The 13,698-nt window shown below is 39.8% G+C and overlaps 1 protein-coding gene across 1 annotated transcript in view; it reads right to left on the bottom strand.

Annotated features, from left to right (window-relative positions):
* CHN2 (chimerin 2) overlaps positions 1–13,698 on the bottom strand; it is a 158,284-nt gene that overhangs the window by 63,694 nt on the left and 80,892 nt on the right. The window contains exons 4-6 of the mRNA XM_063153720.1: positions 5,705–5,736; positions 2,584–2,697; positions 667–952 (exon numbers count right to left, since the gene is read on the bottom strand). Coding sequence (XP_063009790.1) covers positions 667–952; positions 2,584–2,697; positions 5,705–5,736 — 432 coding nt within the window. The remainder of the gene's footprint in view (positions 1–666; positions 953–2,583; positions 2,698–5,704; positions 5,737–13,698) is intronic.

Below are 13,698 nucleotides of genomic sequence, written 5' to 3'. Positions count from 1 at the left end.
CTCATATGTAAAATAATTTCTAATTTTAAATCTTCAGATGGCTGCTAACTGCACAAAATTCTCAGTTTATCATCATGTAAGTCCTAGTCCATACAACGTTTTGGGATACGAGCGCATAAGAGAAGGAGATCAAGCAAAGCCCACTTCAAATGAGAAGAGCGAGAAGAAATGGAGGCAAACAGGCAACATCCCAATTTCAGATCCATGAGAAGGAAAGAATACACACAGTATCCCAATTTGAGACCCATCCACCAAAGGCTTGTCAGAGAAGAGGAGCTTTCAACCCCGTGCAGAAAGATAACAAACTTGAGCTGTGGTGAAGGGTCGGTGGGAACGGGATTCATAACCCTGCTGTGGAAAATGCTTGAATATATGCATGGATAAATATAACCTGTGACCAACTGAGATGCAGCTCCTAAGGTAAATGGTATATACCCATATATTTCCATGGTGAAAGCATTTACATTTGGTACTTACTAGAAAGTTTTTATCATAAGCTCCAGTCAAACATTAGTTGGGACCCAAGGTCATATTAACTTTGCAGGGGGATAGCAATACTTATTAAAGTACAGGAAAATAGAAACAGGTCCTCTGAGAAAACTTTTTCTTCTCAGGTTTGATAGAAAGACTGCTATTAATTAAAAAAATTTTAAACAGAATACTTACCTTTTCAACAGGAGTATTTTCTTCACTTGTTACACTTGCTTTTCTTGATTCATTTTTTGTTCTGCTCAGCCTCCGGGACACTTTTTCTCTAAGCAAAGTGGCATATCCAATGTGCTCATATATGGGGTTTGTTGTCATTTTGGAAATATACTCAGAAGCCTTTGTTTCTATGTACAATGTTATCAAGCCATCTGTAACCAGATCATGGATTGATTCAAATCTCTTCTCCCCAACGAAGTGCTTCCCATCGTAGAACAATCTGTAGTTTAAGGTCTGATTACCAAATCTGCAAAAACCAGAAAATAAAAGAGGGAGAGAAGAAAGAAAGAGAGAATTCAGTGAAGGCTCTTCCATCATGAAGCATTTTTGAGATGCAGAAAGCAGGTGCTTAACCACATATGGGCATATTTACAGTAAATGAAGAGATGGACATCTACCAAGTAATCAAAATCTTAAGGGTCTGAATCAGGCTCTGTCAGGAAGCCAGGGAGGCCAAGCTCCTAATTCAGGGCCGAATTAAATATACAAAGTTCTGTAGGAAAACTCTAGCCCTATTTACAGCAGGTGTAACCCACTGGAATTTTTTAAGTGTTTTAATAATCCAGGTGCTGTAGTAGCACATTCCGTTTGTGACACAGGTTGGAATCCCATCACTGATTAAAGCATTCAAAGATACACTATTGAGTTAAATGGTCCTTACATTGCATCAAAACTGCATGTCTGCAAATTTTGTTGGGACTTCAAATCACATGGTTTAAGCCTTTTATGTTTCACCCAGATTTTTCATATAAAATCCCAATTTATAATTAAATTCAGTTTTTGATTCTACAAATAATTATCCAGATGGAGTTAGAAAACATGTTGTTTCATCAAAACAATAGGCATTTTGCCATAATTCTTATACTTTATTATTTTTTTTATTCTTCATTTTGAAATCTCCTCCAAAACTAAAAAAAAAACGTGTTTGTTCTTTTTCAGCTGACACAAATTGATTTTAATTTACACCACTTTTTAGTTGGCATGACTCACCAGCTTTTCCAGCTTTACCATCTGCACATCAATACAAATTCTAAGCATGATTTCAGCACTGTATCACAGCTACTTGGGCTAACTCCTCAAAGGATTTTTCTTTCTGTCTTACTAGCAGAAGGGTAAAAATGCAGACTTGTAGTTTGTGTATATCTCACAAGAATAATAATGCTATAAAAATTGCAAAATATTGTCAAGGAGTTTGTTTCATCTAACTGAATATCTTGTTCTCTTCGTAATACACAGTGTCTTTAAGACCTGAGTGGGCAGGTTTTGAATGACACAGCTAAGGCAGGAAAGGCACCTGTGAGGGGCAGTGAGTTTGGAGCTTGGGCTCCCCCTGCATTTTTTGTTCAGTTGAATAGCAGACTTCTGCTTTGAGCAGCAGCATCCAATGATTCACAATGTATTCCTACAAAAAACTTGAGCTCCTGCTGGGGAAGAAAAGTGCCAGTTTTCAGCTTCTGGATGTCATGATTTTCCAGCTTTATTTGGGGTTATTATCACAGATAGTTGTTGATGTTTGTACACAACACTGAGCTCAAAGGACAGCCTGGCTGTGTCCTCTACTGGGATGCATTCCTATTCTGTATTTCTGTATTCACTCCCATCTTTTATAGAGTCTTGGAGGACAAGATTCATCTTTACAAAACTTAACTCTATGTAAAAAAAAAAAAAAACCTGAAAATGGGCACTGCTTTTGAAAAAGGACTTCCTAGGCAGGTGCTGAAGGAGAGACTGGGTTGCTGCAGTACTGTGATGGTCAAACTGCTGAGAAGAGGGTGTAAAAGCACTCTGGTGTCACACAGTGTTTTAGGGACCAATATAATCCCCTCCATTAAGCACATTTACATTGGAACCATAGGCCTCTATTAAACCAGCATTTACCTGAGAGCAAGGGTGTAGCAGCCGGGTTGCCGCTGGCTTTCTCTAAGAATATACGCTCCTTCTACACCAGCAAGTATTTCATCTGCTTGCTCCCGAGAAATGATCCCGTGAAACCTGAGGGGAGATATTGCAGTGACTTACAGAATAATCCAACCAGAAAAACACCCTTCTCCACCCCAGAAAACATCTGAAAACTCCAGCACTCTCGAGCACCATGGTCTAAGCCATCAGGGTAGCGTCCAAGGAGCAGGATGGTCACCTGGCCTGGACAAGTTCAGCACAGACACAAAAATTATACTGTAATTCTCTTTCAGCCAGGATAAATTCAGCTGCAACCAAAAATTATTTTCTGTAAATGCCCAGTCTTTTCACAACTTTTCTCTTTTACCAGTCTCCTTGTTTCCTTTCTAGTGGCCTTACAACAGAATTGAAAACTAGGCAAAAAGGCACTTAAAAAAATGAATTATTGCATTTTAATATGTAGTTATTTAAAGGTAGGTATTTATATACATAAATATTTAAGTATAATTAAAATCATAGGTCTTCTGATAATCAATTTGCTTCATTTTAATATTATATTGCTTCCTCAAATTTGTAAGGAAAACAGAGACAAAAATGGAAACAATTATTCGAAATTCTATTCTGCATACATTAAAGTAGAAGAAGGTACAGAGAAGTCTTGAGAAAAACATTGTTTTCTTCATGTCAAGGAGCTCCTCATTCAGGGCTGGAAAAAAGCAATACTTCTCTGATTCTTTTGTCATTGCTATTTTAAGAAAGAAAGAGGGCCTAGGATGCACAATTAACCTTATGAAAACCAATATTTAGCAGTGATCTCTCCATAAGTACAAATTCAGTCTTGACAGCAGTTTGAGTCTTAACTCCTACGCACATTTTGCTAGCTGATAAGTCTCTGAGGGTCTCTTCAGAGGTTTTGAGAGTTTCTATTTTTGCTGCTGTCTAAAAAAAGGCACTAAAATGTACTGGCCTTCAGCATTTTCTCTTTTCTGACAATACATATGAAGTGGCACATTCCTAACACTGCCTCTGGCTTGGCAGTGAAAGAGAAGAAAAACACGTTGGATGCAAATGCAATTGTTCCGTTCTCTTTACGTCGTCTTTTCACAACTAATACATGTTGAAAATATTAGGTTTAGATGACCTTTCCAGTGTGACTTTATGTTAAAGGTAATGTGAATTGATTAATCTTTTCTCTCTGTACAGGTGAGGGAAAACATCCTCTAAATGACTTACATGAAACATGATTTTAACCAGTAAACTCAGGGCAATTCATAATTTTAGTAAAAAATAATAAGCATAAGGTATTCCCCACAAAATACAGCAGATATATTAGGACAAAATATCTGTGATTAATTAAGAAATCAGTTGGATGTGATGTTTGGGACACCTGTGACATTTCTTTAACCATGAGTGGTAAGCACTGGTCTTTCTTATGGATATTTTTAGTACATTTTTATAAGAGCATGAAAAGAGCTTGGGTACAAGATCCCCTGAACTAATGCCTGCTGCTGACAGCAGCTGACAAGAAATGCTTACAGAAAGAGTTCAGGATGCAGTGACATATTTCTTTCACTTCTCATCCCTGCCTATCCATCACTGCTTTAGACACAATTGTGTCTGATCACTTGTGACCTTACCCTTCACATATTTGAGAATCTCACTTGTAAACCCTTTTAGATCTCGGTGCTTTTGGCCTCTGCAGCTGCCTCTGGCAGTGAACTTGAAAGAGGTACCGTGCATGTTCCCTTCTTGGGCACCACTGAGGTGACCTCCCGTGGCAGGGGCTGCATCCCTTCACTCCACCATTGCTGCCCCTGGCAGCACCTTTCTCTTCTCCCATAACCTTTGAGAGAAGGGTGGAGGAGTAAAGAGTAGAGAGGGACCAGAAATATGTGCACTACCTGAAGTGCAGCCACATCACAGGTTTATACAGTAATGTAATGATGGCTTTTTCAGTTTCCCTAGAAATTGCTCTTTCTCTTTCCAAGTACTTCTGAGTACTGAGTCAGCTGCTTTTATAGGACTGTCTCAGTACTTCTGAAATCTCCCTTCAGAATGATAATAACTAGGGTGATCTTGCCTGGGCAGGTTAACCAAGATGACATCTTACAGTTCCTGTCAGCCCTGCTACCCCACAAACCCAGGCACGTTCCTGGATAAGAGGCTGCAGCAATGGTTTTACAAGTCCTGCTGCAGGAAGTGTGATGTCTTCAGCTCTGTTGTACTCTAGTGGCTAGATCTGAATTCCTCATTGGCAAAGGTGATATTTAAAAAATGAAACTTCTGTAATTAAGGGCAAAGCTACTAATTCTTGAGGTTTCTGGTGGTAGAGAAGGATCATTAAACATATGCGGTGTGTCTGGGATGGAATGAAAAATAGAACATGGGATCTAAGTAATTCAGCTAGTGACAAGGGCTGGGGTCTCAGCATATTACTCCAGCAAAGGCCAAATGCCAAGGCTGGGTGGCTGCTGCAGTGGCTGTGCCTTTCCCTTTCACCTGCCTAGATCTCCATGCTAATGCACAACACAGCCCCTTCCTAGTTATTTATTGGCAAAAATGGCACTGAGCCCAAAGGAATTACACTCTGGTGGTTTGGTATTTTTCTTCAAAGCAAAATACTGCTCTTCTTTGGGTATCTTGGACATGGTAACTTTAGCAGGGAGAGCAGCAGCTACACAAGCAGCAGTATACACATCCACAACTCAGTAGGGTGGTGAAAGCATGGGAACATACACAAAAAGGCAGTGAGAGAGAGACAAGCTGCTTCTCCCCTTGCCAGGCCAGTGCAGAGCCACTAGCACGTTTAAACAACTACTAAAATAAAAGGAAGGAATACCCCAGACAATGTTTTTTGCTCAAAACTCTCCTGAGAGAAGTAAAATAAACATGCAGGCTCACACAACAGCATAATCCAAGGATTGTGACCAGCAGCAATGGACTGTAACACAGCTATATTGTTAGGCTTTCACTGTATGTGGTTCCCAGTTAAAGGTAAAATAAAATATTTTATTAGACCTCCCTTGTGCCTTTTTTCTTAGTTATAGTGTAACAACTTTTGAATATACTAAACAGAGAGTTAAAAGAGAAAAACACTTACTCTCTTCCATAATACTTTGGTCTGTTCTCCACCTAAATTTTGAAAGAAAGAAAGAATGTATTAAAAACATAATTCTAAATAAACTACATAAAAATAAATTAGTCTTGATTAATAAGGAGGACTACTGCATCCATCTAAGCTACAATATTCTGCAGACTCACTACTGTGACTGGAACATGACTACACAGAACATAAAAATGAAAACAGAAGAGCTGGTTTTATTGATATATTTCTGGGAGGGAAAACGTATCAGTGGTCAAAAATTAGAGCTACACATAACTGTATGAAATCTGACCAAACAGACAAAGAATATTTTACTGCAGATTTGCCAATCTAGTATTTATAATGGATTTTTGTTATATACACTTTGTATACATTTGTATAGACATTATTTATATTACATATGCAAAATGTATATATACTACATATAATATAGACATTTATATACATTTTTTGCCTTTATATGGCAACTGACCCAAAACAAAATATTTTAAAATCCTTGGAAAAAACAGGGTTTTATGTACTTAGACCTAGTCCTAAATTCCGTGAAGTCTCAAACTTTTGTGGGCCTGACCCAACGTACACTGGAAGTGGCTGGGAAGACTGCCCATCATCTCAGAGCTCTTTGAACCACATCTCAGGGATGCCAGGTTGCCACCCAGGAGCTTTGGGCAGGCATGGCACGGCAAGTCCCGGTGTCATTCTCAGTGCCATTCCCGGTGCCGCTCCTGGTGCCATTCCCAGTGCCATTCCCAGTGCCATTCCCGGTGCCGCTCCTGGCGCCATTCCCAGCACCATTCCCGGTGCTGCTCCTATTGCTATTCCCGGTGCCGCTCCCGGTGCCATTCCCGGTGCCACTCCTGGTGTCATTCCCGGTGCTCCTCCAGGTGCCATTCCCGGTGCCATTCCCGGTGCTGCTCCTGGTGCCATTCCCAGTGCCATTCCCGGTGCCGCTCCTGGTGCCATTCCCACTGCCATTCCCGGTGCGGCCGGCAGGGGGCGCCGCCGGCCCAGCCTTGGCGCGGGGCCGCTCCCGGGGCGCCCCAATTAACGCGGCCCGGCCAGGGATCATTAACGCCCGACCGTCATTAACGCCCGGGCATCATTAACGCATCCGCACCCGGGTGTCTGCAGGGAGAGCCGCTCCCTCGCCAGCCACAGAGCATACCAACAGTGCCATCTCGCCGGGCTGCAGCTTCAGGCTGTGCTTTCATCAGGAAGAGAGACAGAATTTCCTCTAACACACACGTAAAGTGTCCAAATTATTGAAGAAGATTATCTGAGCTCTGTATATCTCCATGAAGATGGAGAATCAGTGGAATTACTGCTTCACATATGCTAACACGCGTATGACAAACTGTGGTTTCAAGACTGCTCCATTCTTTAGCATAAAACCCATTTAATGATTTTCCTTCAATTTTTCTGACTGGAAACAAGTGCTCTTGTTCATGTTTTCATGAATTCTTATTATTTCGCTCATAAAAACTTTAAATTGGCAAAGGTTTTCTTTTTACTTTTTTTTTTTTTCTGAATAGCAAATGCGTAAGTGTCACATTTTTGATTCTACACACCAAGCACAGAAGAGAAGCAGCTGACTTTCTACCCTGCAGTCACTAGGGCTACAACACAGCACAAGATGAACAAAAGTCTGTACAAGATAATGAGAATCTTCAATGGAAGCCCTATGGGAGTTCAATCAAGTCCTTACTGTGCTTCTTCCCCAGCTCGGCATTTCTTCTCTGGCACGCCATTAACAACAGCAGTATCATAGCCTTGGAACTCCTGCCCAGGAATAATACCTTGATACAAACATTTCTGAGCTCTGAGGGGCAGGAATAAGAGAGAAAAGAATACACAGAACTGAAGGGAGAGCAAAATCAAAGGAATTGCCAAGTGCAGGTGCTGTGTTTCTATGTGCATATACGGGAACTTGGAGAAGAAAGTGCATTAATTCAATTTAGCTTTCTATTTTTAAGTAAAAAAATAATATCAACAAAAGATGTATTACCTCTGAAAGGAGGTTGTTCATATGTTCATCTTCAACAGCATTATATGACTGTATTATCTTGGAACTGTGCAGCCTTCCTGTCATCCTTACAGACCTTAATAACCCTTGAAAGCATAGATTTAGCTGGCAACTCAATTAAAAACTGGGTATCAGAAGCTGGGTTATGTAAGACCACCACATGCAATCTTCTCTTTCATGGAAACAAAGGCTACTCAGTACACTGAAAATTAGTGAAATTTACTTAGACAAAAGAAGTAAAGCATGAGTTTCATTTAGTAGTCAGAATCTGCTCCTATTAAAAAATACTGATTTACCTTGATTACATTTATATGCAGAACAAACCCCAACACTTTCACTCATTAAAAGGAAAGTTACTTGGACACACCTTCAAAATTAGCTTTAAGCACAGGTTCCCCCATATATGTAACAATATATAAATATGAAGTATAAAAGCAATCTGGAAATAACTCCTTGAACAAAGAAAGGCACATTTTTTTCATCCTTCTGACACTATTTATGCAAAAATACAAACTTTTCTGTGAAATTTTCATCAGTTGACTAGCAACTAACTGAACCATCCTGGATAATGTGATTTCCTCTTTTCCTGCTGTTCATGAGCTAAAAGATTTGCTCTACTGAAAATCTACACAAAGTGTCTCTACTTCTCTCTTCTTCCTCCTATTCCATAGAACAGAAACCTTAATTCCAAAACATCCTTTAGCATTCACATGTCTAAAATCACCACAACCTCAGTATTTGGCTTTAGACAGGAAAGATACCGTAGTATTTCCTGAAATGAAGCTCCTGATCTGTCAGACCATCCTGGTGCCTCAGAATCTAAAAATCCCCTCTTGTGCTTACTGCAGCCTTTGCCCTGTAATAACAATTTCTGTCCTAACCAAATTTATGACTAGGAACAAACACAAGGAAACAAAGTTAAAGCAAGATAAAAGATCAAAAATAACATCAGGATCTCTACATCAAAACCAGAACATTGGACTGAACTTGGAAATAAACCAAAAGCCTGCACAACTGATGAAGCAGAGGCTTAAAAATATCAAAGGAGCCAGTAGGTCTGTTTTGTGCTGACTGCAGACTCTGTAAAAACTTCAAGGGAAATTCTATATATTCCAGAAGGCAAAGGTGACTGAAATTCAGTTGGGATTAGCTTCTCCCTCCTGTTATAAATGGGTTTGCACACACAAAGTCAAGCAGATCCACCTGAAAGAACTCTGAGCAGCAGAAAGAGCAGAAAATCCACAGGTGGGGAAGTGACTATTTCCTGTGATAGGAGCTCAGAACAATCAGCCCTATTCTGAGAACACACACACACTTAGGGTTTTGTTGCATAGATAATGCCCATCAAGAACACTTACGTCACTTTCAGTCCTGACAATTTTCTTGCTGGAAAAAGAGCCACCTTTCCTAGGCAACCAGTTGGGTCTAATGCTTAACTCCCCAGACAGGGAGCAAGGGGAGAGATCAGAGGGTCTGAGTAATTTATGGATCCTTACGCTAACAGACAAAAACAAAGTACAAAAATGAGGAAAATTGCATAAGGCAAACTACAGCTCTTCACTAGTGAAAACATATTTTGCCTTGAAGAGCATCACAGCTTGCTTTTACTTCCCCCATACAGAAGATAAATTACATGGTTGCTCCCTCTCCACTAAAAGTATGTGGCAGCTTTCAATTCAAAAGTGAGATGATAATTTTTTGGCTTGAAAAAAGGCATTATTGCCAATTTCAAACCAAAAATGTTCTTCCAGAGTAGGCATTTCTGGCTGTTGTTCCAGAAGCCATGGGGAATATGCTGAAAATCACTAATGAAATTCATAGTTGTATAAATTGCGAAAAACCAGTGAATGCCAAAATTGTTTAAAACTCCTGTCACATTGATCAGGAAATAAGATGTATGGTAAAACAACCTAAATCACTACTAATCCAGTAATCTTACAAAGCTAGCAACATTCAATGACATCTAATCTTGATGCATGCTCAAAGAGAAATGAAACCCTGCACAGCTCTCCTGGCACTCTACAAAAGCCTTTGGAAGCTCGTGTTTGAGAGATTCTGCATACTCCAGCCTTGACTGCCAGCCTGCCAAACCTGATTGCCTCTCCCCAACCCCCAAAAACCCCTTATTGTTCACAGTCTAGTTTTACATAATTTTTACCATGTTACACCATATCCTTCAAGGTTGTACTTGGATTTGATGTCAACACTGAGAAGAAAACAAGCCTTCTTAAAATGAACTAGCTATCTGAGCTAATCAATATAGTATGTTTACATAATTTCAATGTTTACTGAATTTCAATGCACTGAGATTTGTGGCTCCTCTTCTGGCCAGGATGGTTTAGCCCTAGCATGATCTATTCCCAGTCATGTACAGATTATTGTATTAAAATCCCACACCACTCTGCAAAATAACTCATCACAGAACATGGGAATCATGCAGGCAGGAGGTGAGCATCCCCTGATGTGTCAGATTTTCATTGCAAGCCCGGACATCCGAGCCACACTGCACTGAAGAGTTCAAGATACCCTGAAGAATTCTTTCTGCCTAAGTACTACCACAGAAAATAAAATAACCCTAATTTCAGAAAAATTTAATTTCTCTTCAGCTTCATTGCACAAGACATATTTCCTTATCCAGTGGCCAGAGCTGAAATCTAGAAATGCTGGAATGAAAGTTTAGAAATCCCCCTAGGACAGCAATTCTCTAAGCCTGAAGGGACAGCACAGTGTAGCATTGTGGACCATTTCAGCCACTACCTTAATACATCCATGATGAGAATATAAATATTGTTTCAGAAAGAAACAATAAGGTGGGTGGCTGCACCTGGTTCTCTGTTCTTCAAAATATAGAAAGAACAGGGAAACAAGATCCATGAGTTAATGATGTTGGTGTGTTTACTCAGCGCAGGCAGTGAGGCATTTTCCCAAAGGAAGTTTAATCTGATATATTTTCTGTTTGGAACAATCCTAATTATTTTTCAGTAACTCTGGTTGACTGGATATAAATACGTTTTTCAGCTCAGTTTGACATAAAGAGAAATAGAAGGGTTGGAAGAGAAGCTTTCAAGACAAGCCCAGTAAAAAACAGACTGTAAAGAAAAGGAATTTATTGTCTGTGTTGTTCAGCTTTTGGCAGATTTATCATAAGCCCACTGCAAACTTTATACCTACAATCAACAACCAAAATGGATTAAGGGAAATTTCAAGCCTCTATTAAATGGAATGAAGGAAAACTATGCTGTTATTTCGTTACTCCTATAAAACCTTTTTTTTGCCTCCACATTTTTAAGGAGAAAAATTCTCCTTAGATCAATTAGGATGTCTAAAATTCTCTCCAAATAGGACAAATTATTTCACACCAATGATTCTTAAGCAATTTGAGAAAACATTCTTTTGGAAGGGAAATAGTTATCATTTTTTGTTTTACCTTTTAACTATTTTTCTCTTTATTACCTTATCAGGCTTTCTGGCACCAGTGTTTTCAAAGAGAAACAACTCTGGGTTTTGTAAAATGTTTCACACCACAAAGTCTGTTGCAAATTTTGTCAGTAGGAATAGCAGCAATACAACATCTCTAGTCCCCAGCCAAGTTGTGGAACTTACAATGCCCCTACAAAAAGAGAAGATGGTTTTCTTCCTTTAGATTTTCAGTCACAGTCACATGTAACCTCCTGAGTACATTCCTGTACTGTGATTGTGTGGTGATGGAGGAGCAAAGCCGTTCCTCAGAAAGAAACCAGCAATGCCCAAGGCCTCAGAACACATTCCACCTGCACTGCCCATGTGCCAGAAGCTGTGCAGAGAGAAAGGTGACAGGAGTGGTTTGGAAGTGTGCATCTCCTTTCATCAGTCAGTCACAGAGCCACCAGCGTCGTGGCCACTTGAAGGGTGCACATTTAGCCACGAGACAGCAAGGGATTACAGCGCCTCCAGGAAAGCGCTGGGAGCAAGATGTCAAATCCATTCAAAACACCAGAGGGCCAATGACAGACAGATCTCTGCAGAAAGGGATCCTGCCATCGTTAGAGATCAATAGACTAACTTGAATCACTGGATGCTGTCTGTAGCAAAAACTGCCAAACCCAGGATGCCATACTGAGGTACAAACTCAAGAATGCAGCTGACAAGACACCTTAGAACAATCCTCTCCTTTTGATGTCCACTCAGAAAGTCTCCAAATGGAATACTGACTGTGGGTTCGACACCACATCTCAGGAAGGTCTGCAGCAAACAAACGGAGTAGCAGGAATGTAACAGCTGTGAAAAGACATGAAGAAAGACTGGCCTAAAGAAGAGAAGATAGAGAGAGGCTGTTGCAGAAAGGTATAAAGAAGGCTGCTTTCCAGAGGAAATAGATTTGTTGTCTCTGTGTTGACTAGATGTGACAAGAAGAGGCTTAAACTGCTAAAAAAGAAGAGATAACTTAGAAAAATGTTAAAAATAATTTAACATTAACTAAACAAGTAGAGGCAGTCAAGAATCCTCAAGAAGCATTTTTCAAGGCTTTAAGAAATGGATATGCAAATATATCTTCTTGACCCAGGAATGACAACACCTTGAGTTTCTTCTGGCCCCAAGATAGCACAGCCCAGCCAATTCCTCACCTCTGCCTGGACTGCTCTCAGGAGATGGGAAGAAGCAAGGAGCAGACTTGAACAGGCTGTAAAAATCACATCTAAAACAACAATAACACTCTGCCCACCCCTGTGGGGCTCTCAGGAGGGAAGGAAGCACCGAGAAGGCACCAAGAGAACTGTTCTGGAGGAGAAAGCCAAGCCTTCAAGTGATAAACTTGTCACCACTTAACTAAGTAACAGAAGCCAGTTTAAATCCATCATCATAATAAAGTGCCAAATTGTGTTTAGTATCTTCTAACAAAATAATTCTGTGGAAAATTTTACAGTGCCAGGGAGAAGGTAGGATGTTCTTCACCCCTAGAAAGAATGCAAAACAATAAAAGACAATAGTAAAGAGCACAAAGAATGCTTTTATTAACTGCTGTTCAAAGCTGCACATCTCTGCTCTGATGGCATGCTGCAACCTACAGAGAAGGCAAAATGCATAATGATTCTTTTGCAGAAGGATAACACACAGCAAAGAATCACAGGAAACTCCACAGATGTGATTGTTACCGTAGCACTTATAATTTCCACTCAGTCAAGGATATTTCTACCATTTTTAAAGACAAATTATGTTCAAATAATTTAAAGCAATTGTTTACTTACTTGCTTGTACCAAATTTTCAAAAGAGCTGCTTTAAGCCATCTTTTCTAATGGCATTTCTAACTCAGGTTTGAGTGATCTTCTGTGACCTTGAACAAGCTGACCAGCAGCCAATAATCAATACACCAGACAAAACACTATAAACTCCAGAAGGTAACAACAATCTCTCCCAACTTGGACATCTCTATTGCTACTAAACCATAACATATTTCTATATATACACAGCTCCAACAAAAAAAGATCAAGATTGAATAGGAAAAGAAAATCCAAATATTTTCTCATGCAGGAAAGAAAATAATGGTCCCTGAACATGAGCTAAAATAAAATGAAATAAATCTTAATCAAGAAGGCTGCTGCTAAACAGTCAGGGGACACAGGGTCAGGTTCAAACAATTTCAACAGCAAAAGCAGGAATCATCTATTTTGTTGCGCAGCTTCCATCCACTCAGTCAGGGCATCATTAAATGTAAAAGGAATATCAATGTTACCCTGAATGCAGGATGAAAAATTTGAATACGACATTTAAACTATGCTCCTTTTTTCTAAGAATGATCTGTTGAGTCATTTAAACTGGAAGAAAAATATCCCCAGCAACAGCAGATAAATGCAGTAAGCCACATCAATGCTCTGGATTCTTCTGTAACAACTGAGAAGCACTAAAACATTCCTATGACACATGGCACGACAGTCCACAGTTCCAAAAAGATGTGTGTGACTGAGTGATTTGATCATTCTTGTACTTAGC

The sequence above is a fragment of the Melospiza melodia genome, chromosome 1 (genome assembly GCF_035770615.1).
Source record: "Melospiza melodia melodia isolate bMelMel2 chromosome 1, bMelMel2.pri, whole genome shotgun sequence".
Lineage (NCBI taxonomy): Eukaryota > Metazoa > Chordata > Aves > Passeriformes > Passerellidae > Melospiza > Melospiza melodia.
This window is presented reverse-complemented; position numbering and strand designations above follow the sequence as displayed.